The sequence below is a fragment of the Lygodium microphyllum genome, chromosome 3, assembly GCF_053477565.2.
Source record: "Lygodium microphyllum isolate KBCC chromosome 3, Lygodium_microphyllum_v1.1.10, whole genome shotgun sequence".
Taxonomy (NCBI): Eukaryota; Viridiplantae; Streptophyta; class Polypodiopsida; order Schizaeales; family Lygodiaceae; genus Lygodium; species Lygodium microphyllum.
This window is the reverse complement of record NC_141137.1, coordinates 18,628,468-18,654,990: the sequence shown is the minus strand read 5'-3', so window position 1 is coordinate 18,654,990 and position 26,523 is coordinate 18,628,468. Positions and strand designations below refer to the sequence as shown.

At 42.4% G+C, this 26,523-nt stretch overlaps 1 protein-coding gene across 3 annotated transcripts in view; it reads left to right on the top strand.

Moving 5' to 3' along the window:
- The first annotated feature begins 4,211 nt into the window (after positions 1-4,211).
- Positions 4,212-26,523, top strand: part of LOC148038109 (sequence-specific DNA binding transcription factor ATNDX) — a 147,770-nt gene continuing 125,458 nt past the window's right edge. The window contains exon 1 of one of the 3 annotated variants that reach the window (XR_015689053.1): positions 4,212-4,743. Coding sequence is in view for 2 of the 3 variants with exons in the window: in XM_087669074.1 (XP_087525200.1) it covers positions 4,711-4,743 (33 nt within the window). In the remaining variant the exon portion in view is untranslated. The remainder of the gene's footprint in view (positions 4,744-26,523) is intronic. The other 2 variants (XM_087669074.1, XM_087669082.1) reach the window with 2 other exon arrangements.

Sequence of the window (26,523 nt, the reverse complement as noted above, 5' to 3'; positions counted from 1 at the left end):
AGGTACAATCAACACTCTTGAGGACAATAGTCCACCATAACGATGCTATGTTTGCTAGATGGTTAGTGACGCATTTAAGTTTATCTTTTTTAGCATATTACTTTTCATAAAAATAGTCATCAAACTGACTAATAAAAGCAAGAACAAATTTGCTGTCACATTGCCCATTAAAAGCACGGAATTTGAAATTTCTTTTACTTATATTGGCTTTTTTTTTTAGAGACTGTGCATCGAGTGTCGCATCAATCGTACGTCGAATAACATCTTCACATTGTGCTTTGTCTTGATCGACAGTGGATCATTGAAGTGTGGCCAATTGTGATTGCAAATTTGGACGTACTCTTCGCTCTTTTATTAGGTCCAATTTTGCTCCATAGTTGGGTGTGGCAAATCACCTTCGCCCATAAAATCTTCCCATGTTTTGATCGGACATCCTGCAAAAATCTCAAACAACCTCATACACTCGAAATCTCTCTAGAAGGATGAGCATAGCTCAAATTTGGGTTTACAAGGCTTGCTTTTTTAAATAAAAAATATAGCTTTTACTTTTACGATCTTGTTTCTTTCGTGGGTACGATAATTGATGATGGGTCTTCTTCCAAGTGAAAAATTATTCCGCATAGACTGCGTGTGATAGCCTGCTTGCTGTGAATCAACTCTGCCAAATTGCAGGTGTGAACAAAGGCTTTTTGGAGTTTCGAAACGGGTTCGGGATTAATTCGATAAGAACTCCCACTATGGAAGAGATTAAAGATTAAGTCTTTAGCCTTAGTAAGGCTTAAAACTTTAAGCTTTATATAAAAAGCTTAACTAAATCGTTTGATTAGCGTGACAGGATGGCGACATCTTTTTAACGGCGACGATTGTAGTGAGTACATGCCACATTACCAAATTGAAGAGTTTTGAAGCTTAAGCTTTATAAGCCTAAGCATTAAGCTTAATAATTAACATAAACTTCAGCAATTTTCCTCTGATAAAAAATGTATTGACAAAGGGGGTTAAGAAGTGGTTCTCCGCCTCTTGGGTGAGGTCCTTCGCAATCTGAGAGTCCAGCAGGGGGTTCTTCAACGCTAGGAACACGCCGGTATTGATGGGTAAGTGATTGGAAGCCCTTGATCTCGGCTTCGCTCTAATACCACTGGTGCACAAATTGAATGCTATATGCGCACATAGTGTACGCTGGAAGGTCCCCAAGAACAAAGAACTCTACAAAAGCTTCATTAAAGCAATAAAAGAGTTTGCACAACATGAGACAAAGAGACCAATTAGATGCAATCTCCCCCCATGCCTTGTGTGAGCGCTACACAAGGCATGTATTTATACATTTATTAATCTCCTAGCTCAAAAAATAGCCCAACTGACAATTAACATACTTTTGGCTTTTGTGTTTGCTTTTGCCCAAATAAAGAGTAAAGCATTTGGGCGTCCAAAAATCGGGCTATGCCCAAATACAATGTCAAATAATGAAATATTTAAATCGAGTGCCTATAATAAGATGCGCGCCCATCAAAAATAATAATTCTTCTAGGTAATTTGAATACATGCCATTGCCCAGTGTTTCCCAACGCCATCGCTACCTGCTCTATACATCAACTGAAGCATTCACAATTGTTAGAAATAATAAGATAAAACCCACAAAAGTGAATACCTATTAGTCTTCAACTACAAAATAATTCAATAGGTTGAAACTCTATCCTAACCTTAATTTAATACGAGTACACTCTGAACTCATAAACATCCATTAATTTAATATGTATTTTATGGAATCACTTGCTGTTGAATCACCCACGTGCACATTAAATTAATTTGATGCTTGAAAACGGCAGGTGTCCCTGTCAACTTCTCACCCAAGGAATCCACCTTGTGTACGAGCCCCGGTAATGAATATAGTTTTATGGAATCCACCAAAAAACCTCACGGAATCCATCATGGAATAAAAATTTGATGGAATCCATCGTGGAATATGCCTCTTGGCATCATTCTCCTCCTCCTCCTCCGTCTTTGGATTCATCTTTCATAGTTTGTTCCTTCTACCCATGTTGTAAGCAAAAGGCCAAAGACTCCATCTACTTCTTTTATGTAGCTCCTACATATGTAGATTTTTATTGTGCTCATAAAGAGGAAAACTTGCATGGCTCACAAGGCATACATTGGCTCATCCTCTTCCACAATTCATTATTTATAGGTTGATTTTGCTTGTAATTAACAACATAATGCAACATGCAATATTGCATAGGCATATCTCCCAAGCAAAATGCTAATTGGTTTGCAAAAGTGGTGAGATGAAGCATTCCAACAACTTGGAGGATGACAATGGATTCCTGAATGCTCAATCCACAAGGTGCTACTAACTCCAAGTACTCACCAACCAAGGTTGTCCTTCCTTGAGCCTTGTCCTTGAGTGGTTCAAGGCCAATGCCTCCTTCTTCCTTAGGTGATGCATTGTCCAAGGTTAAAGAGGCATGGCCCATCTCCTCATGCATGAATAACCACTTGTTTATCAAATATCTAGTGAGCTCTTAGGGAAATGCCCTGGCTACTGTAAGGAATATGTTGGATTTTAGGGAACCCAATGTCATGTGGCTTCTCAAAACCATGGAGTCATGTGAGAAGATTGAGTTGAGAGGTGGGTTTAGAACATGGAAGGTACACTTGAAAAAAGCATGGAGAGCTAACCCTTCCTTTAAAATCAATGCCTTGTTATGGAGGGTTGCAGCTAATCAGCTGGCCAATAGGGATTGAATCTCCAAATTTCTACAACTGTCGCCCTTGTGCATGTTTTGCAAGAGAAAGGAAGAGTCAATTAAGCATGTATTTTGAGAGTGTCGAGAGATGCATTGCTCTAGATAAGGATTAAAAGGGCTTTGGAAAAAACCAATCCTCACCATGTAGTTGGCTGGAAGTAGATTTTGTTAAGTGATCATGGAAATCTAAATGAGGTCTTGGTGAAGATGTGGAATGGTGTTTGAGGAGAAGCTCTTTTCAACACGTGGGACCTTAGGAATAACATTGCTTTTGCCTATGTGGGTTCTGGCTTTGCTACCCCTAGAGGATTTGTCATGGCGTAAATGTTAAGCATTAGGAAGATGATCACAACCCCCTATCCAAGAAGATGTTAGATTGGATGTTAGACGTGTCCTTTTGGCGTGCGTGCGCGCACGCACACACACACACACACACACACACACACACACACACACACACACACACACACACACATTCTCTCTCTCTCTCTCTCTCTCTCCTCCCCCCTCCCTCCCCCCCAAAAAAAAAAACATTATAGGATATATATATTTATGCAATGCTTTCTTCATTTTTATTATAATCATCTACAAGATCCATTAAACTTCATCGTTCACAATAAATTTATGGACTTTGTTTTGAATGTTATCTCAAAAGCCATTTCATGGAGCAAAGGACTCTTATGTTGGAAGAAGTTGGAGCTATCAGAGAATGTTGTGGTTGAAGCCCAATCCCTTCAATTGCGAGAGACATGAAGATTATTGTGGTAGGTAACCTGTAGAGTTGAGGAAATGAAGGCAAGAAAAGGCAAAGCCAAGGATACACAGTGATTAGTAGATCCCAAGGTACGATTGTAAAGGAAGCTATGATGTAATGCATGATAAGAGGAGAGTTGAAAAGCGAGACACCTATCATGACTTGCTCGTGCCTCCACACATTTTGTGCTATACTTTGTGTGGCCTAAGTGTGAAGTGCCTAGTGTATACGTAGGTAGGTTTCACAACTATTTGCACAACTTCACGTGCAATAGCCTATGATGATGTGTTGTAATCCCAAGCCCTCAAAAAGTTGTCTGCACGAGGAAAAACTTGTCTAGCATGTATAGGCCTCCCAAGCTCAAAATAAACTAATTTTAGTGCCAAGAAAGAATTGAACCTGTCTGCCTCAAGCCATGTGCCTATAACCTCACAACTGGACCAAACGCTGTGTATTGTAATGTTTATGAACATGAGAAACTGAAATAGTGTGTCTGATTGGTATGTAATCATACATCATTTATGAAAGGTGCACCTAGTCCATGAGCACTAGTGTGCACGGGGCCTTATGTTGAAACTAAACTGGGTTCCGTATTCTCACATTTTATGGAATAAATGAATAATTTGCGTTAATTTGGTAGAGTCGCAATATATGCAGCAGCAAGTGAAAACCATGTATATAGTTGAGAGTTTATTGGGTCACGAAAACGTGTATAACTGTATAATGCTGTTTTGTTTTGTTTGGAGGAAAAAAGGAGTTCGCAGTTGGCACCTCCTGCTGCTGCTGCTTCTTCTTCTTCTTCTTCTTCTTCTTCGTCTTCTCCTCTGTGTGTGTGCGCGTGAGTTGCCCATCTTTCCATCTCGCGTCTTTTATTCTGGCACTCGACAATAATTCGAACGCGGGCAAATTTCCATCGCCATCTCGAGGCTCTCGGCTTCTGCTGGCTGCTGGCCATCTTGATCATCTTGTCCCCCGGGTCATCATATTCACCCTCCCGTCACCATCACCACCTGCACCTACCAGCAGGCGTTCATAACTGCGAAAGCTGCCCTTCTCAGCTCGCCATCATCGCGCGCAGCAGCAACAAAGAGAGCGAGAAGACAAGGATTTTAAGCAGAAGGAAAGAAGAAAGGGGAAGACGACGCGAAGCCGACGGAGCGCAGGGAGGTGGAGAGAGTGTTTTTCCATCGACATTACAGCACTGCTGGAAACATGAATCATAACCGAGGGCCAGCCCCCCCGAAGGTGAGTTCACTTGATAATATGGTTCGCTTCAGGCCCTTCCCGTTTAGGTCGATCGACGGGCCTGCATAGGATGTCAGCTTGCGCCCCACATTCATGGTCCACCAGCTGCAGCTGTCTTTGCCTGTCTCAGGACGTAGACCACCTCACCCCCTGCACCAGCCCGCCTTTCACGTTAACGTACACTTCTCTCTTCGAGATCGACCAAGCCATTAGATCCTGCAAGCTTTTATGGCGGCTTGATCCATCAAGTCACACCTTAGCACATGATTGACTCGTACCTTCTTTGGTTGGGCTGGCCATATTGGTCCCCTCTACTTTAGGTCCTATGGACCTATGATCACCCAGGGCTTTCCACTTGCCGAAGGCAGTTCCCTTAGGTCATATTTGTCCCTACCTTGGCCAATGATCACTTTAGTTGTCTAAGTATGCTAGAATCAAGTCACTTCCGCAGGAGTATTACATGCGCATGATGGAACAATGGTAATTGGGTGGGCAATAAGAGTGGGTGCAGTGTGTGTCCACATATGGTCCAACCTTGGAAACATTTTCCTAGAGATCCCACTATTATCTAAAGACGTTTGCTTGACAAGTTTAGGTTGTTTAGACCTAGTTAGTCTATTATCTACTCTGCCAAAGGGAAAGTTTACCCTTTAGCAACATTGGACAAATCACGGTTCTTAACCTTATTTTTTCCAAATGCCGGAGTTATTTGATATTTAAAGCTTTCCAAGGTGGAACCTTTATTGTTTGTTTTGACTAAAAGTTTGTGTTTGCCAATTGGTTACATCGTTCGCTTTAAGAATCGAACTTGGCAACCATGCTCTTGCCAAGCATGTGCACATTGATATTGACAAAAATTAAATCATTCGCCTCTTATATGTGAAGATAGTCTCTTTTCTTTGATGCTCTATGGTTGTAGGAGCTCCAAAGCTGCTCTAAACAAGATAGACTAACTACTCGGTTGAGAATATGAATGGCCAATTGCTACAACTCAAGCCCATTTGTACCAAAATTCTCCACATCATAATGTTGCCTCAAATTTGAAACTATCCTCCTATTCATGGGGACAACCATAGGAGCTATGGGATGTTCTATACTTAGCTAGTTGGTTTCTATTGTTCTCTTGGTGGTAGGATCAAACACGAATTTATCCAAGGTAGTCCTCCAACGAGCTCATAAGTCTTTGTCAGCTACTTGATCCTGCTCATAAAGTCTGCCACAAACACTATTCCTGCCATAAGAGAATAGTAGGAAACCCATCTAATGACACACAAGTGAGGAATAGCGTTGTATCATTAGCATTAGGCTTTGAATGCTTTAGCCTTTCAATCCTTTTGTCCATGGCCTCATAAACCTTGCTTATGCGCCTCAGTAAATGCAATACAAGCTGTACCATGGCAGCAATGCCAACCAATGGTGAAATAGTGAACTAATAAATAATCATCTTAAAGCTATATTGTATGTCCTCAATTGACCACACATAATTAAAGGCATATTGAGTATTTTGATATTTGAGAAGCATTTCTTTGAAATATGGTTGGATTCATGTTGCAAGAATTGTTGGTTTAAGACAAATGATATCATGTGATTGCCTTATCAATGATGGGTTATATTCATGTTGATGACTTTCCAATGTCTTTCAGCAAGTTGTTAAATAGTGTGTCATGCAACAAGAGACGATAATGTAAGGATATACATATCTTGCAAAATGCTCCATATTGCCCTACTTGTGGGTCCATCATCAACAAGAACAAGTGCATCAATTGATTCCTTGTACTTGAAGCATCATGAGATGAAACAAAGCATTTCTTCCCTTGAGCGCATAAGCAACCACCCCAAGGATGGACCTTGTGCACTTGATCCACTTGCAGAAGTGACACAACATTCCATTGTTGTGTCCGTTTTTCTCTATTGCTTGCTTTGCCACACGTCTTTCCTTTTCAAGCAATGTGACACACAAGGTTTCTAATGAAGGAGGAGTATAACTTGGATCAAACTCTCCCCATTTTTTTGCACATTGCTTTGAAGTTCTTAGATCATCGAAGATTGAATGGATTATGATCATGCCAAAAATTAAACTTGCAATAGTAACATAAACTTCCTTTTGTTTTTGTTGATCTCATATCGCCTCAAGAGTGCATTGTCACCTTTGAGGATCCATAGATGCATGGCCACGAGATGCACCTATTGTAGATGCATTTGGGATGAATGATGTGTGACTAGCCAAAGCTGTAGATGGTGAAGCAAATATAATAGGGTCAATTCTTAGTGGAGGATATGCTCTCCTTGTTGAAGGAGAGGCCTATAGTCTTGTTGTCTTCTCCAACATCTCTCTTCTCTTTGTAGGAGCCACGTGGCAATAGAATTGTACCTCATGTCTTGACTAGTGCAAAAAGTGTGCATGAAACTTTGTTGTCCGACTTGTGTGATGGTATGGACACAATTTGCCATGTGTACATGAGGGATCCTCAACCACTTCTAGGATGCTTTAAATTTGCCTCATCCTAATAAGACCATTCGTTGGTTTTAGTGTGTCATTTTATTATGTCAGTGTGTCATCTCTTGGTTGTGAGCTCCGTCAGAGTTTGATGGAGACATTGGAGCTTTTACTGTTATTTCCACCTGGTTTTGTGTGAATTTCTTTCTTAGTCAGTGTCAGGTGTGTTCAAATTGCATGGTGAGCCACTTTTCCTTGCCTGGCAGTGATTCTATAGTCCTTGATGATTGTTATTTGTGTAGGAGTGCCACATCAGCATTTTAGCCTCTTGTTTGGGTTGGTCGGTGAGATTTAGTTGCCTGACTGCATTTTGTACACTCCTTGTAGCTGGTCGGCCAGATTTGGAGATACTTGGCTATTTATAGCGAGGCCACTAGTTGGGATAGACCATTCTTTTTTGTCTTTTGCAGGTTGCACACTCTATTTTTGTTTTTGGTGCTGCCATCATTTTCAGCTTGATTTGGTGCCCTCATCGATGCCTTGGGTTGCGTGCAAGGATTGATTAGTCCATCATTGTATTTTGCTTTCTTTCCAAATTCAATGCAAATTTCTCTTCCATTCTTGCTGTCTCTTAATTCTCCTTTTCTCTTTGTGTTCGTGTTCCTCTTTCATTAATGCACTCTCACATGGTATCATTGCCTAAGTGAGGACATGGAGGTTTCCTTTAGAGAAGACCACCCTATTGCTGAAAACACAAATTTTCAATCTGTTGTCTGTTACAGAAAACATAGATTTTCTGCATTCTAGAGGTGCTTTTGACAAAGGCAAGACATCTATAATTGATTTCTTGTAGGTGTAGTTGATTGGGCTCTTTGTTCAGCCTCTTCTACAGCCAAACACAGCAAATTTAGTGTGTTTACAAGTGTAAAGACATGGATTATCACTAGTTCCAAGGCTTTGATGATCATATGAGGAGTCAATTTGTATTCCCTTTGATAGATGGCATGATCATTGCAAAGATCGGAGGTCAGAATCTTGTTTTGCATAGGAACCCTCACTTGACTAGTCAGAGATTGGATCAGCCCTCTCCTCCTCCCTCTCTTCATGTGTGCCATAGGGGTTGTCCTTTTGGCTATGATGCACCTTTTGTATAGGTGCTCGTTCTTTCCTCTTTACCCAAAGAAGATCTCTTGGAGGGGTCTAATTACTCCCTTTGGTTGTGCAAAGTTGAGTGCATTCTTGATACCTTTGATCTTTGGGCTTGTCACTACCCCTATTCCTCGGCTAGTGGAGGATCTCGCTCTTGGTTCATCTATGGATCATGCAACCCTTTGGGATAGGATCAACTCTTGAGTTCAGTTCTCTCTCTTTATGAGCCATTAGGATTTTGTCCTGCCATCTCCAAAGTATGATGTTTTCTATACAATTCTTTTGACCTCGAGAGTACATGAGACTTTTCTTTGGGAGGAGTTAGTCCCCCTTGTCTTGGAGCATGACGAGTGTCTCAAAGAGATACAGGCTAGTGGATTCGAATGTACCAAAGCTTTTATTGCAGGTGCAGGAAGGGGAAACAAGAAGGTGAACAAGAAGGTGCAAATAACAACAAGAAACTTGATAGTGAGAAGGATGGAAAGAAGGATGAGAAGTCTAAGCCCAAGTGCCCACATTGTGGGAAGGGTACTCATCCCGAGAAGTGTTGGTAGAATTACCTCCATTTGAAGCCAAAGGATGGCTCAAAGGACTCCAAGGCTACTCCTTCTATTGAGTTTGGTTTTGTGCATCTATTCGAGGTTGGGATACAACCCTTGCTTCCTCCATTAAGGAGAAGCCATGATTCATTCACAATGGGGTTACTTCCCATATGACCTACCGATATGATTGGCTTTAGGATCTTCATTCTAAAGGGGGTTTGTTCACCATTGGTAACAACTCTTCCATGCTAGATTGTGGAGTGGGGACCATTTCTCTTTTGTTGGGCCGTCCGGCTTTAGTGGCCAAAGTCCTTTATGTTAGAGCTGGACATTCCCTAGACAGGCAGGAGTAGCAGGAGCAGCTGGTGCAGCAGGCGTCCAAGTGTTGGATGAGTGCCATGTGGCAGCTCATCAGTCGGACAGCAGTCAGATTGTGCAGTGGGACAGCTGCTGTCCAGTCAGCTGCATTAATTGCAGCCAACCTGCATTATTTGTGGCATTTTTTCCAGCCTATTCATAGGCTCTGATTTCAGCAGTCTCAGTCAGTTGGTTTCACATATTTCAGGCTGCAGACCGTGGAGATTGCCCTTGGGGCTGACGGAGACTAAGATCTTCGAGGTGGAGACATATGCAAATATTCTCTCTGTACTCGTGTATAATTCTGCATCCCTATACAATATTCTTCGTTGTAGATTTTCTGCATTTCACTGTCTCTTTCTCTCTCTGTCTTTTCTTTCTGTTCACTCTTTGTCTTGGTCATTCGCTTCGGCATTGCTTCACTCTGACATGGTATCAGAGCATTGAAGGATTGACCTAGGGTGGACCTTGTTAGAGTCATTCCTTGGATTGGTAGGCAATGCCACACAGGCAAGCTGCCACGTGGCAGTAGTTGGACTGCATTTGTCGGCTGCATTTAATGCAGCCAACCTGACAGCATTCTTCATTGCAGATTCTCTGCGTTTCACTCTCTTTCTCTCTTCTCTCTTTGTTCACTCTTTGTCAGGGTCATTCGCTTCCTCATTGCTTCACTCTGATATGGTATCAGAGCATCGAAGGATTGACCAGGGTGGACCTATCTGAAGAGGAGTTTTCAGCACGACACACAAGATTGCGTTTTCAGCGTTCAAGTGTGAGCAGGTAGGCTTTGCATTAGAACAAGGCTGAGGCGAGCGTGGGCGTGCAAGAAAAGGGAAGATTTACTGAAGCTACTGTTGTTTTTGCTGTTAGAGAAGGAAGAAGGCTGCGTTTTTGACCTTCAAGTGTAGATTTTACCTTTTCATTGCCTCCGGTGGGTGGAGAAGGAACGGGATGAGTGAACCTCAGCCCTAGCAGGCTGTATTTTCACAGTCAGAGGGGACTGCTTTTGGTGTTTTGTGCAAGCATTGTAGGTGAAGATGTCTTCTAAGGCGGAGATAGAGTTTCAGACGATCATGGACTGGAAGGTGCTTGTCCTATTGGCTTTTCGTCTAGATCAAAAGCTTGATGGTGAGAACTACTGCATTTGGCAGTTCATGATGCTTGCTATGTGGGAGTCCTATAATTTGGCAGAGCTTGTTACGGAGGCTATCAATTGTTCTTTTTCATGAGATGAGTCTAGATTCTCTTCTAGTGAGAAGGTAGAGTTGGCAAAGGCTCAGCTACATTGGGATAAACTGAGTGCTCGCATTCGCTCGTTTTTATTTCTCTCATGTACTACAACTGTTATCTCTCATATAGAGCATTTGATGGTGGCTAGGGAGATATGGTTGGAGTTGGATTAGATGTATAATTGAATGATCGTCATGAAGTGAGTTTCTTTGGAAGTGCAAATGAGGACTATGAGTGTCAACAAGTCATCCTCCATGCGGGAGCATATCAACAAGCTAAGGCAGCTTCAGATGCAGATTCAAAATGCAGGGAAGGTGATCACTTCTGAAGACATGGCGATAACTCTACTTTCACAGTTACCGCCTCGCTTCAGTGGTTTTTATTCCGCCTTGATTGCTTCAAGGCGGTCTAAGACTCTTCGGTGAGAAGAGTTGGTTTCTATGGTCTTGGACCAAGAGGAGCAATTGGAAGGAACCGATGCTTTGAAATCTAAAGCTTTGTTTGGTCAATTCTCTCAGAAGAAGGGGAAGGACCAAAAAAAGAAAAAGGAAGACAAATCTAAGAACAAAGACAATGAGTCTACTTGTCACATTTGTGGTAAAATAGGTCACTGGAAGAAGGATTGCCCCGAGAAGGAGAAGGAGAAATTTTCAAAGGATTTCGGAGCGGTGGCTATTTTCTCATTAGCTGCTTTCCTCCATTTGGAGGTGGTTGAGGATTCGACCGTGTTGGCTTTTGATGCTCTGGTGACGGCCCCATTTACTCGGGAGTGGATTGTTGATAGTGGTGCCTCTAGGCACATGACTCCTTCTGTAGGTGTTACTCATTTGTGGTCTTCTTATGGTTAAATTCTTACTGGTGATAGTTTGTCTATTCCTATTTAGGGACGGGGTAACATGCATCTTATTCTAGATGGGCATGGTAGTGCCTATGCATCTGAGGTACTTTATGTGCCAGCTTTGGGGTATCATCTTCTCCTGGTGCACAAGATTTGTGCCCTTGGCCTCTTGGTCAAATTTGATGTGGATTCTTGATCGAGGATCAAGAGTGGTTCTTTCTTCAGGTTATGAGGAGAATGGAATCTACAAGTTGGGGTCTTCTTCTGCCTTGACTTCTCTTCTTCTTACCTCCCAAACTTAGTCCAAGCTTTGGCATGCTTGGTTTGGTCACCTCAATTATGAATACCTTCGGAAGGCGTCTAAGTACCAATTTGTACGAGGTTTGCCGGATATTGTGGTGAGTCAGTAGCCTTGTGTATCCTGCATCCGTGGGAAGCATACTCGTGATGTTGTTCCCAGCAAGGCTTTGAGGCGGTCTTCAGCACCCTTGGAGCTTGTTTCTACCGATCTTTGTGGACTGATGAGGACAGAATTCCTTCTTCGAGGAAGTTTGTATTTCATGCTCATTGTAGATGATTACAGCAGGATGACATGGGCCTATTTCTTGAAGCTGAAGTTGGAGGCTTTCTCCAACTTCAAGGATTGGTTACTCTTTGAGGAGAACCGATCGGTGCGGAAGCTAAAGACCTTACGATCGGATAAGGGTGGAGAATTTGTTTCTAATGAGTTTGCTTGGTTTTGTGTAGATCGTGGTATACACCAAGAGTTTGCCAATACAAACACCCCTTAAGAGAATGGTGTTTTGAAGCGGAAGAATCGAAGTGTGATCGAGATGGCCTGTACCATGATGGATCATCGTTAGACACCTCAGTGTCTATGGACTGAGGCTGTGGCTACTTCAGTTCACATCCTTAATTGTTCCTCTACTTCGGCTGTTGTTGGTATGACTCCTTTTGAGGCATGCTTTAGCTCAAAGCCCGATGTTTCTTATCTCAAGGTTTTTGGGTATGATGCTTATGTTCACATCCTGAAGACACAGCGTGACAAATTTGAAGCGGCTTCTAGAAGACAGGTGTTTGTGGGCTATAGCTCGCAATCTCAAGGCTACTGATTGTACGATCCTGTTAAGCGGGATGTCTACATGAGCCGTGATGTTCGGTTCGTGGAGGTTTCAGTCCCAGAGGCGGGTGAGAATCACCTTGTACATGGAGATCTCGGTGATAGTTGGGCCCTAGCGACCGTTCCTCTCGAGCTTGTATCTCTTGAGGACTCTTCTTTGGATGAGGAGCCTACTTCCCAGCCATCGGATTCACCGATTGGTCCTTCGTTGATGGTGGACCTTCTAGAAACTTCAGCAGATGGAGAGCACCGAGGCAAGATTCGGCCTCCTCCTCGTTGGGCTTGTGACACGCTCCGAGATTCAGGGATCAAGGGGTTCCCTGAGGAGTGGCAACCGCAGGATGGACCGCGGAGGTCACGGCGGCACGAGGCGCATACTGTGGAGCTTGTTTGCTCTAACTATTGTTTGATGTCTCGTGTTATGCAGGATAGAGAGCCTACATTAGTGAAGGAGGCTTTACAATTTGATCATTGGCGGAAACCGATGGAAGTCGAGTTGGAGGCTATTGAGCGGAATGGCAGTTGGTACCTTGTGTCTTGTCCCTCTCATAAGAAGGTGATTGGTGTCAAATGGGTCTTCAAGACTTAGTACGATAGTGATGGCTCTTAGGACAAGCACAAGGCTCGCCTTGTTGCTAAAGGTTTTGCACAGCGCCCAGGTGTTGATTTCCATGATATTTTAGCCCCTACTACTCGCATGGCAACTATTCATGCTGTTCTTGCCTTGGGCTGGTGATAGGAGATGGCCTGTCTTTCACTTGGATGTGAAGTCGGCCTTCTTGAATGGTGATTTGAAGGAGGAGATCTATGTAGAGCAGCCTCCTGGCTTTGGTTCCTCTGATGGGAAGGTTTATAGGTTCTAGAAGGCCTTGTATGGTTGGAAGTAGGCTCCTCGTGCTTGGAACGAGAAGATTGATTCGTTTCTCCAGGCCACGTTAGGATATCGGTGCTCTAGGGCTGATCCGCAGCTTAATGTGCACACTTCGGAGGGTGGTCGTGTGTTGTTTGTTTTGTATGTTGATGACTTGATTGTTACAGGTGATCATGCCTAGAAAGTTGAAGAGACGAAGGCAACCCTACATCAGAAGTTCGAGATGACGGATTTAGGACTTCTCCATTTCTTTTTGGGCCACGAGATTTATCAGACTTAGAGAGGGGTTTTCATCTTTTAACAGAGATATGTACAAGAGCTCTTGGTGACTTGTGAGATGGAGGATTGTCGGTCTATTTCTACTCCTATAGATCCGAACTGGAAGGCCACTTCACACACAGATTCTCCTTTGGCAGATGCTACCCGCTACCGTCAGTTGATTGGATCATTGAATTGGCTTCTCAACACACGGGTTGATCTATGCTTTGTTGTAGGTCTTTTGATTGGCTTCATGAGTGTACCTTAGAGGATACTTTAGTTTCCGAGGGGGACCTCCGACCTTGGGATTTCCTATTCAGCAGGTACAAGTGCTTTTGATCTTGTTTTTGCAAGTTGGAGTGATTCGGATTGGGCTGGCGATATGGACCAAAGGCGGTCTACTAGTTATTGTTTTACCTTTGGTGCTGGTGCTATCTCTTGGAGTAGCAAGAAGCAGCCCACAGTAGCCCTATCTTCGACTGAGGCAGAGTATCGGGCTGCGTCTTCTACCACATGTGAGATTGTGCGGCTTCGGCGTTTCTTGGAGGAGCTTGGCTGCCCTTTAGATGACTCCTACTATTTTGCGGTGTGACAATGAGAGTTGCATTGCCTTGGCACGGAATCCCGTATTCCATGCCTTTGTCCATGGTTTGACACAACTAAGTACTTGCGTGGTCTTTACCTAGGATGTTGTGATCGTTGAGGATTCTTGTATAGGTTCTATTCTTTGGATAGGTACCTAGGAGAGTGGGCTTTTCAAGCTCACTTTGCTGTTTGTATGGACTTCTCACGAGCTTGGGCTACTTTGGCATGCCCATTATGGGCACCTAAACTTTGACTCCATACACAAGGCTTCTTAGAAGAAGTTAGTGGAGGGTCTCTTAGATTTTTCTCTTATTCACACTTTGTGTCCTAGTTGCTTATGTAGCGAGCAACATAGACAACCTCATCCATAGGTTGCTTCTTGGAGGGCTATTACACCACTAGTTGGTTTACATCAGCTCATGTGGACTTATGGGCATGGCCTCCCTTGGAAAGGCCTAGTATTTGATGTTGATTGTTGATGATTTCAGCAAATATGTGTGGCCATACATCTCGGAGTATAAGAGTGAGGCGTACTTCAACTTCTACGATTGGAAGGTGTTTGCAGAAACACAAATGTCTTTCAAGGTTCGTGTATGAGTTGACCCTAGTGGCGAGTTTTGCTCTAACGTTTTTTCTAAGCTTTGCAAGGATCACAACATTAGGGTAAAGTATTCCCATCCGAACTCACCGTTAGAGAATGGTGCGGTGGAGTGCGCCAATCGAACCATGCTTGAGATGGCTTGATTGATGTTGGATTTGCTCTATGTTTTTAAAAAAAGTTTTGTAGGAAGTGGAGTATTTCCATCAAAACTCGTTATCAAAGAATGGTGTGGTGGATCATGCCAATAGGACCATGCTTGAGATGGCCCAATTGATGTTGGAGTATCGGAGTCTACCTTGCTCTCTTTGGGGTGAGCTGGTTTATCCGCAATAGGTCTCTGACTTCTGCATTGTAGGATATGACTCCTTATGAGGCTTTCTTTGGGGAGAAGCCTTCCGTGTCCCACTTTGGCATCTTTGGTTGCAATGCTTATATTATGTCCATGTGGACAAGAAGAAACAAGACAACAAACTTTACCCGAAGTCAAAGAAGCTTATCTTTGTGGGATACAACATGACCACAAAGGGCTACAAGCTCTATGACCTAAAGACACGAAAGATTGATGTGAGTAGGAATGTGATCTTTGATGAGGCTCTTGGTCTCTAATGATTCCATTGATGGTGCTTCTTCTATAGGTGGTTCTTCGTCATAGATGGACCTCCCTGCATCATCAGCTCCACCCCTTTCTTCTAGGTTACCTATTGGCATTCCTCTTGTCAAATAATGATGTACTAGCGAGACAGTAGGGTTTGCAGCGGAGGATCCCGGAGTGAACTCGGTAAACACTAAGAAGAGAAGAGAAGAGAGAAGAAACTCTGATGAATGGAATGATGAAGATCTAAGTCATGGAGTGAATGTGATACAAGGGAACAAGGGTGCCGTAGCACAAGGAAGATGATGAAGACAGCCACGAACCAGGAACCGCAATGTCCTCTTGACGGGGTGTGAGGGTAGTGGAGATGTTGGAGAGAAGAGATGATGGATTGAATGAATCAACCGTAAGGAATGAATGAGAGAGTGGTCTATAAATAGGCACAGTCAGTCTAGGGTGGCGCCCCTTTTTGGGGGCTGCAAACCCTAAACGCAAAACACTAAAACGCAAAAAGGCAAACTACGAGTGAAGGGTTTCTCAACATCCCCTGTCGGGCCCAAAAGAGGGAACAAGAGAAGAGTGAGGGGGAGATGGAATGCTACATGCTGAAGAATGCTCATGCAGCAGGTGCCACTTGGACAGTGTTCTTGTGGGAAATTGTTCACTTGCCCAAGCACCCTAGTACAAAGATGATGAAAACATGCAATGCATAGGAGGAATGTTGGACTTTGTGTGGTGCTGAGAACCATAAGGATATGCCCATACTGGATCTCGGGAGGTGGCTCCATGCTGACCAAGGGACGAAGAAGATCCACTCTATAATCTGAGAATACCACCTGAAAGGAGGCCTTTGAAGATAGTTAGGAGACTGGATGAGCTATAGAATCCGAAACTCAACCTTGGGAGAGCAGCCGCTAGCTCCATGACTCCATGCTGAAAGGAATACGAAGGCCTAGCCACCAAGTCGCTGCTAAAGACCCAAGGGCCCTGATCTAGGTAGATGCTCTAGATCCTGGGTATGAGTAAAGGAAATGACTGCTCAAAGGAGAGCCACTCCTCGAAAGTGAAAGGTGGTACTAGTTGCGTGACTCCATGTTGAAAGGAATACGAAGGCCTTGCTACCAAGTTGCTGCTAAAGACCCAAGGGCCCCGATCTAGGTAGATCCTCTAGATCCTGGGTATGAGTAGAGGAAATGAGTGCTCAAAGGAGAGCCACTCCTTAAAAGTGAAAGGTTGTAGTGTGTGAAGAATTTTATGGCACATAGGGTCCCTCTTTGAATTGGAAGGAGTAGAAGTAGGAGCCCCCTTTGAAGCCGAAGAATTGGAAGCTCCCTCTAAGGGCGAAGTAAGAAAATCTCCCTTTGAATCCTAGTCTGAGAGAGAGAGGGAATCCAACCACTCATGGCTCACGGATTGCAAAGGATTTGATGATGAAGTGCCGTGGATTGTGCCGAAGAAGGTATCTGGGGCTCAGAAGAAGCCGAAAAGCACCTAGAAGTGGCCTCTCGAACTTGAGTGGAAGAGAGTGGGGAAGAAGGAGGCTTAGGATGAGCCAAGGGTTGGGAACAGTCGCGGGCTTTTAGGAGAGTGGACTGTGGAGGAGATGTGGGCCGTGGAAGCCACTGTACCCGGAAGTAGGTGGGGGAAACCTCCATGCAGTGGGGTGGTCTACAGGAGGGCTTATCGCCTTGGAAGGTCTTAGAGCCTCCGTGTGCTCAAAAGGACTCAGTGCGCGTCGGGTGTAGCTTATTGCCTTGAGCATAATACTTTGATAGCTGATGCAAAACGATCTCTGTGGCCTAGAAACGAGAGGCGGCATAGGAAGTGTCAGGTGGGAGACGCATATTCTCGGGGGAGATGGGGAGCAAAGGTTGAAGTCGGCAAGCAATGGTGTTGTGTTCGGTGATGCCACAATAGGAGCACCCAGTAGATTGGCTATCTGCTGGGTAAAGAAGCCATGGGTATCAGTGTGCCTTGCTGAAGAAGGATGAGGTCAGCCATGAACCATGAACTGCAATGTCCGCCTCAAGGGCTGGGAGGGTAGTGGAAGGGCTGGAAGTGAGTTGCCAGTGGGGGGGGATGCTACCAACAGTAAGAGGTTGCAACCAATAGAAAAACGCATGGTACAACAGTATGGTGGAGCTGTTGGGTTGTAGAGAATAGCTGCCAGTACACTAACTGAGCCTCCAAGTTGTAGAGAACAACCGCTAGCAGTAGGGAGGAGCTGCCAGCAGTCTGGTTGAGCCGCCAATAGCAGAGAACAACCGCTAGCAGCAGGGAGGAGCCGCAAGCAGTTTGGCTGAGCCACCAGCAGTCTGGCTGAGCCGCCAGTAGAGCAGGAAGGAGCCGCTAGCAGTCTGGCTGAGCCGCCAGTAGTAGAGAACGGCCGCTAGCAGCAGGGAGGAACCGCCAACAGCAGGGAGGAGCAGCTAGCTGATTGGAGGTGGAGGTGGCAGCAGTAGCCTTGAACGCAGGCTGGAAAATAACAAAGGCAAGAGGGAGCAGCCGCCAGTTAGGATGTTGATGCAGCGAAAGAAGAAGAGAAGTGGATGTCGAACCTGCCACTGGTCTTTGCCTTCACTGGAGTGGAGGATCTTTGCCACCGTTTTAGCATATCTAGCTTTGATACCATGTCAAAAGATGACGTACCAGCGAGATAGTAGGGTTTGCGGGGAGGAACACGGTGTGAACTCGGTAAACACTAAGAAGAGAAGACAAGAGAGAAGAAACTTTGATGAATGGAATAATGAAGATCTGAATCATGGAGTGAATGTGATACAAGGGAATAGGGGTGCCGTAGCACAAGGAAGATGATGAAGGCAGCCATGAACCACGAACCCCAATGTCCTCCTGAAGGGGGGTGAGGGTAGTGGAGAGGTTGGAGAGAAGAGGTGTAGCACAAGGAAGATGATGAAGATAGCCATGAACCACGAACCCCAATGTCCTCCTGAAGGGGTGTGAGGGTAGTGGAGATGTTGGAGAGAAGAGGTGACGGACTGAATGAATCAACCGTAATGAATGAGAGAGTGGCTTATAAATAGGCGCAATTAGTCTAGGGTGGTGTCCCTTTTTGGGGTTGCAAACCCTAAACTCAAACCCTAAATGCAAAACGCAAAAACCCAAACTGCGGGTGAAGGGTTTTCCAACACCTCTTTCATCTTCAACTTCTTTCCCTTTGTCCCCTCCTCCCCCTTTTCCTTCTCGTCTACCCTATGGCTCCTCCTATTCCTTCATTGATTTGAATGCTAAAGAGAGTAGAAAATTTACATTTCCATTGTGAGAAAATGAAAAAAATCAGATGCTGCCTTGTGTAGATAGCCATGAAAGTTATCTCCACTGATGAAACACCTTGAATATGATGTTGCTTGGCTGAAACAACCCTCAAACTGCTTTGACCTATCGATGCAGACTCTTTTGGACATGTCTCTAGGTGTTGGAGGATCTTCTACTGGCTAGAAGTGGCTTGTCAATTGTTGTAGTAGCAATGGCAGCCTTCTCTCTCTCTCTCTCTCTCTCTCTCTCTCTCTCTCTCTCTCTCTCTCCCCTTTTAAAAAACATATTTTCCACTTGCATGGGAAAGTTTTGCCAAGTGGTAGCCTTCTAATCTCATTTTTTAACATTATCCAGTTGATTAAATTAGTTTTTAGAATATTAATTTTGAAAAGTAATTTAATAATTATTTGTGTTTAGAAAAATAATCTAACTAGCCAATAGTTAAATTGGCTAGGTTAATTTATCACCCAAGTGATCCTAAGCACTCGTTAGCTTAGAACTGACATCAATTCCCTAGTGTTACTAGTAACACTAAACGGCTAATTAAATGTCCTAGGCTAAGTTTTGATATTTGGTACCTATCATGCATAACTTGTTACAACTTTCGCCTTTGGCACCAATTGATATCTCAAGGTCCTAGGTCCCACAAATATGTAATAATTGACTTACACCTCACATGTGCAAGTCACGTTTACACATTTGATTAACTTTAGTCAAATGCTAAGCAAAGCAATAAACTTTTATGTCCACATGACAAAATAACCACTTCACACCAATCACCTTTTAGTTCCGTGGGACGCGGAACCAACTCTTAAGTCTGATTACGCTCGATTGTATCAGGCTCATCTTGCATAGCACGATGCCAAATATCTTCTACAAGATTCTTAGCAACTATAGTAGGCTCATGATTCTAAAGAATCCGTGACATAAGAGTGTAGTTCACATAGAGTGAACTATCCCACTAGGCTTGTATCCTGGTGGGGCTGATCTATGTGGGTCTAAAGAGGTTGCAAGAAAATGAGTAACACCCATATCCTCCATGAGCTGTCAATACTAGCGAGGAATGGTGATAGGCTCATCATGATGCAAGGGAGGTTGAGAGGCTTCTGGTACTTGCATTTCACCTATTTGGGATGGAGACTTTCTCTCATTGGGTAAAGGTACATCTTCCTCATCAGAAGGGGAGGGCTCCTCCTTAGACGACTCAAGTTCCCTAGAAGACACCTAAGGGAATGGGAAATGAGTAGAAAATATAAAGAAATATTAAAAGGGGTGTTGTCATGAGGACATGTATTTTTGGATAAAGAAATACTAAAAGGGGTGCTGTCATGAGGACATGTATTTTTTGAAACCTCACTTAACATGTGGATTAATTTTTAATCACATGGTTAAGTAAATGTTGCACATGTGAGGTGTAATTGGGATTAGAGTAAATTTACGAGCCTAGGACTCGAGGAAATCACAGGATGTTAAAGGCAAAAGTTGTTATAAGTTATGCCGCACAGGTACTTAGTGGTATCTATTGTCAGTTGTTGGTGACACTAGAGAAGTGACGCTTAATGGTACCTAATGTCAATTTGATGGTCAAAGATGGTGCAAAGACACTTGGGAATGAAAGTTACCTGGCCAATTAATTATTGGCTAGTCAGATTATTTTTCAATGCACCGAAATAATTATTAGATTAATTTTTAGTATTTAAATATTAAAGATTAATATTTAAATATGGATAATGCTAAAAAAACCATTTGGGAAGGTTGCCACTTATTAAAACAGCACATGTAAGCTTGAAAAACGTCTTTAGAGGCTGGAGAGAGACATTTTAGTGCATTTAGCTTGCAAGAGAGAGGGAGGAGATGCTGCTGGTTTGATTTGCAGCCATTGGAGCACCTTCTGACTGCCACTTATAAAAAATGTCCAAGCAAGCTTGAAAAACGTCTTTAGAGGTTGGAGAAAGGCATTTTAGTGTATTTAGCCTGCAAGAGAGAGGGAGGAGATGTTGCTGGTTTGATTTGCAGCCATTGGAGGACCTTCTGAGGCAGCCAAGGGTAGGAGAAGGCCAATCAACAATAGATGATAGCATCTACAGGCTGTTGAGATAGGGCAGCAGCAGTAAATGATTGATTTTCTTCAATTCTTTGCATCTACAAGCTGTTGAGATAGGGTGGCAGCAGTAAATGACTGATTTTCTTTAGTTCTTCGCGAAGAAAGTCTGAATTTTCTCTCTCCTTAGCATTCTCTCTCATCTCCCAGCCTTTCTATAGCCTTGCTCGGAAGATTATAGCATTGAGATCACCAGAGGCTGAGAAATTTCAGATTTTTGTGATGTAAATCCTAATATGTAGACAGAAATCAGGGTCTAGCAACAGCCTCGGGAAGCGTACCAAAAAATTGGAAGCTCCAAGACTTGGATTCAACAGGGCTGAAGTTGTTTTTAGTCAAATTCAAGTGGAGGGACTAGCAAATCAATGAATTTGGGGCATTTTCCATCTCCATGGAAGCGAGTGAAGGCCATTTGATTGCCCGAATCAAGGGGCAAATCAAATCGAAGACTGTTGGTCATTTTGGATAGCAAGGAGAGTTGGAATACTGAAAGGGATTGGGTGGAAAATCCCATTGTACATGAACTTCTTTTTCAATTAAGTTAAATAAATACCAAAAGTGGTGTCACTTTTGGGCCAATAGGGTGTCCATTGTCCAAGATTGTAAGTTAATTTGCATTTCTTGGTTTTGTAATAAATGTTACTGCTATAACTAAGTTATAATTAGGGAATTACCACCTATCTAGGGAAGAAAGGCTTGTTATAGGCTCCCGTTTTGAGGCCAACAAGTTGTCCATTGTCCAAGATTTAAGAGGTAAAGTGTGCATTTCAATTCATGTGAATTGATTGTTAAATCAAGTTGTTACTCCTCTATTTGAGAAGGAAGGCTGGTTTTAGTAGGGTTTACTGCAAGGATTAGTCAAAATCTGCATCTTCAATGGTTGATTCTGCTAGAAATTACTGAGAGAGGGTGAGAATAGGTTGGAGGATGAGAGAGAATGCTGAACAGAGAAAATTCACTTATTGTGAAAAAATTGAAGAAATTAACTGCTGCCTTGTCTAGACATCGATGAAAGTTGTCTCCACTAATGAAGCACCCCGAACATGATGTTGCTTGGCTGGAACAATCCTCAAATTGCGGTCATCTACTATTGTAGACTCTTTTGGACATGTCTCTAGCTCTTGGAGAGCCTCCTGTTGGTTGGAAATAGCCTATCAATTGTTGTAGCAACAATGGCAGCCTTCTCTGTCTCTCTCTCTCCTCGAGCCTCAAAAACGTCATTTCCACTTGCACGGGTAAGTTTTGCTAAGCGGCAGCCTTCTAATTCCATTTTCTAGCATTATCCATCTTATCAATTTAATTTAATTTTTAAAAATAATTATTTCTATGACAAAAAAAAGAGAACTTGCCATTAATCAAATTGGTTGGGCTAATTTATCACCCAAGTGATATTGATTACTCATTAGTTAGGAACTAGCATATTGATTAATTAATGGCAATTTCCTAGTGTCAAAAGTGACACTAATGGCTAATTAAATGTTCAAGGTCAAATTCTGACAATGGATATTGCCTAGTATTTATTAGATATAACTTATTACAACTTTTGCCTTTGGTGCCAATTGATATCTTAGGGTCATGGATCCCACATTGTGAGATAATTGACTTGCACCTCACATGCGCAAGTCACATTTTCACATTTGATTTTTTAATCAAATGCTAATAAAATTTCACGTCCTCATGATAGAGCACCTCCTTGAAATCCTTGCAATCATCCTCAATTGCATTGCAATGTGCCAAAGCAAAACATGCTACATTGGAATTTCCCAAAAGACATCATAGTAGAAACAACATTGGTCACTCTTGTTGAACCATGCTGATGCCAATACTTGCTGAAAATTTCCAGCCAGCATACATAAGGCATAAGACTCATAAGGAATCCAATACCGTTGCCAAAAACCCATAGAATGCATTTCTCATAAGCATATCTAAATTATTTTGGACAAACGACCATAGCAAAGTATAATTTGAGCATGAACCATGTCTGAAGTTTGAACTATCAATGGCATTCATGAAACATGCTATTGTCCACAAAGCTGGTTGAATATCATTGAAAATTGATGATCATAGACTAATGCAAATTGATGCATATTCATGCAAATGTATAGTTTTAGAGCTGCAGTGGAAATCATAACAATTTGCATACCAAACTACAATGACTAGTATACTAAATAGTGACCTTATGGAAAACATATTGTTAGTTCATTACCTTGGATGCATGCTAAATATATCCAAGATTCACTATATACGAGAGCTGTCCATCACTGGAGAAGTGAAAGTGTTATCTCCCCCTTGAGCATCAGGCAATGTTTTAGACCCATGCTTTGCTAAACCGAATTGAGTCCAATCCAAAGTCGGCTCTAACTGAAGAGCCTCGAGGTAAAGTTACAACAAGCGAGGATGGTCTACTAAGTCATCCTCTTTCATCCACTTAGTATCTATTGGTGAATAGTTTTGAAACTTCACTTAATACCTTTTGGAAACTTTACTTGTGATCTTTCTCTCTTTATGTGCCAAAATCAGCTTGGGTACGAAAATCTCATCGAGCTCTTCTACCTCGGGCTGAATGTCAGGAGATACATCCTTAGACACATCACCATGTGTAACAAACCTTTTGTATATCAATTGTTACCAAGACATATTGGCTCAATGGTTTCAAATGAATTTGATACTCATGTACTTTGAAATGTGATTTGTATTATGTAAGTGTTTCAAGATATGGTTAAATATTCATCTTTCTATTTAAGGGTGGCTAATGGCCAGAATGCTCTATAATTATACTTGGGTCGTCATTGACGAGATGCTCGAGAGAAATTAGAAGTTTAGTTCGATGGTCAGATTGATTGGAAAGCTTAGATGACTAAGACTTTTACACTTAGATAGTCACATTGACTAGAAATCCATATAATGAGTAGTTTTAGAAAGTGAAACCAAATGCTTATGATTGAAAAAACAAATCATGAATCGGTGAACCTATATAACGAAGCTTTACATAGAAGCTTAATTTGGTGACTTCTAAAATTTAGGAGGTTACTATTTTTGGAGTTGCTCAAATGGAAATTTTGTTCGCGTCAAAGGCTTTGGGATTTTGCAAGGAACAATTTTGTCTTTAGCAGCTATCTTAAATTCTTAACCATTTGAGAGATTTTTAGAGTATAAGGTTTGGAAGCTTCTTTATCTAGAAAAGGGATGCGTGGCATCTAGAAGAGGACATGGGTTATTTTGAAGAGACAAGTGTCTCTACACTTGTCATTTTCAGCAAACACTTGTCATTTGTAGTCTCTACTTTTCACTTTTGAGCACCCAAGCCCCACACCTTATATTGGAGGTCTCTCTCTTTATTTGGCATAAGCTCTCACGGTGAAATTTTTAGCCACATGCTTTGTACTTTCTTATCTATCTCTTATCCAAGAAGCACTTTTTACTTAGTTTGATCTAATCCAAGCATTAAAGAAGAAAATCAGCCTGGTGCTTGGAGTTTTTTGTCATTCTCACGTTCTTCCCCGCGTTTACATTGGTATCAGAGCAAGGACTTCTTCTTTGCAAGAACTTTTTTGGGTGACAAGATCTTTGGGCCCAACTTTCTCACCATGTCAACAGGCGAAGATGAGAATTTTGGTGGACAATTGGAAGGCTCTAATTTTCATGGTGATAATTGATCGAGTTGGTTAAGTCCAAAGTATTTTCATTCTCACGTTTGTCCCCGCGCTTACATTGGTATCAAAGCAAGGACTTCTTCTTTGCAAGAACTTTTTTGGGTGACAAGATCTTTGGGCCCAACTTTCTCACCATGTCAACAGGCAAATAGGAGAATAGATTTATGCTTGAATAATCAAATTTTAATGATAAATTAAAACTTGTAATTGAAAAGGTAACAAAATGCATGAAAAGAAGAAGAAATAAATGAAAGGAGTTAGAACATAGCTGTCTCTATTTATGAAGGCTATTTTTGGGTAGATTGTGGCTGCCACCTATACATCCATTGCCTCTTACTGCTGGTCATGGCCGTTTATGTGCTGATTGTGCCGTCTAATGAGTTGGCGAAGCTGTTCTAATACTACCAATGCTGTCTATCATTCGGATGAAGCTGTTATGAAATTGGCAATGTTTTTTTCAGCTCAATGAAGTCGTTCGAGTAGGTGATGGCAGTTGTAGGGTGGACAATGGCTGTTTTGGTCCAGGGATGGTGTTCTATGCTAGGTGATGTAATTCTGGAGATGTGCTTTTGTGTTGTGGTTCATGACATTCGGGAGAGATTTATCGCAATAAATTTTGCATAGATAGAGGTGTTTGGCAAGATTTAGTGTTGAGTAGATTGATATTCTTGTGCCTTTGAGGATTTATAGTAGTTTTTCTTAGATTTGGTGTTCTTGGTCTTAGTCCGGAAGAGCAATAGGAGATAGTTACCAGAGGATTGCAAATTCATGAGCAATTGTATTAGATTAGCTTGTTGATGGTTGGGTTTGGAAAGTGATTTGTGCTTTTCTGTGGAGTTTTGTGCTTTTTTGCTGTGCTTTGTGACATTTTGAAGAGATTTGTCGCCACAAATTTTGTTAGATAGAGGATATCTTGCAAGATTTGGTGTCGGGCAAGTTGGTCTTCTTATGCCTTTGAGGATGCATAATTGTTTTTCTTGGATTTGGTGTTCTTGGTCTTGCATGGGAGAGCAATTGGAATAGGTAGTAGAGCATTGCAAATACGTGAATAGTTATACTAGATTGGCCCATTAATATAGCTGAGTTTGGAAAGCCAATAGTTAGGGCTTTTTGAGCAATAATAGATGTAATGACAATTCAATAATGGCAAAGCAATACTTCAAGGGGTGCTAGACTTTGGGGGCAATTTTTCTTTGTGTCCATGTGTAGGAGCATTCTAGCTCGGCTATTTGATTTGTTTTTCAGTTGCCAAATTTCTATATTTAAGATTAAGTGCTAGCAAGTAAAAGTTCATTGCCCTTTGCTTCATCTAAGGTCAGTTTCATGGTTCCGTTGCTTGGAGATGACTTACTTCTTTAAGAGGGTGAGGCCATGATTGCTCTAGTGCAAGAAATTAAGTCTTAAATTCAGCTAGACAAAAAAGCATCTTGGAAGGATGCTTCACAAGGAATCTAGCAAAGATTGTTGTTGCTTTATTCAAAGCACAACTGCTTAGTACAATTGACAAGTTTACTCAACTTTGTAGTGCACTGGAGACTCTTGCCCAGTTTATGAAGAATCCTAAGATTGCTACATTGTTGGATTCTTCAAAATTGATAAAGGGGAGGCAAGAGGAGATTGATCTGAGATTCGAGTGTGTTTGGGAGACAGCCTCCTCAATTTTAGTTTGCAATCAGACAACAAAAGGTGGTACTGCTAGTGCGGAGAGCGCTTAAGTTTAATAGACAGCTTTTTTTTTTGGGGTGGGGGGTAATATGCCGAAGTTAACGGACAAAGTGATAATTTTCAGCAAGTGCAGCAGAGGTACAGCAAGTAGTTTAGCCACAATCTATGCATCCTGATTCTTTTGGAGGTAGGTGGTACTGCTAGTGCGGAGAGCGCTTAAGTTTAATAGACAGCTTCTTTTTTGGGGTGGGGGGTAATATGCTGAAGTTAACGGACAAAGTGATAATTTTCAGCAAGTGCAGCAGAGGTACAGCAAGTAGTTTAGCCACAATCTATGCATCCTGATTCTTTTGGAGGAGTCTTTGTATTTTATGCAATGTCAAGTGATGTTCAGGCTGGCCAAGGCGCTAGTGGGTGGTGTACAAGTAGGCTTACATGGGAAATGTTTGTAGGTATGCAAACTAAGTTCACCTAATTTTATGTACAGGAATGCGGGCACTCAAGCAAG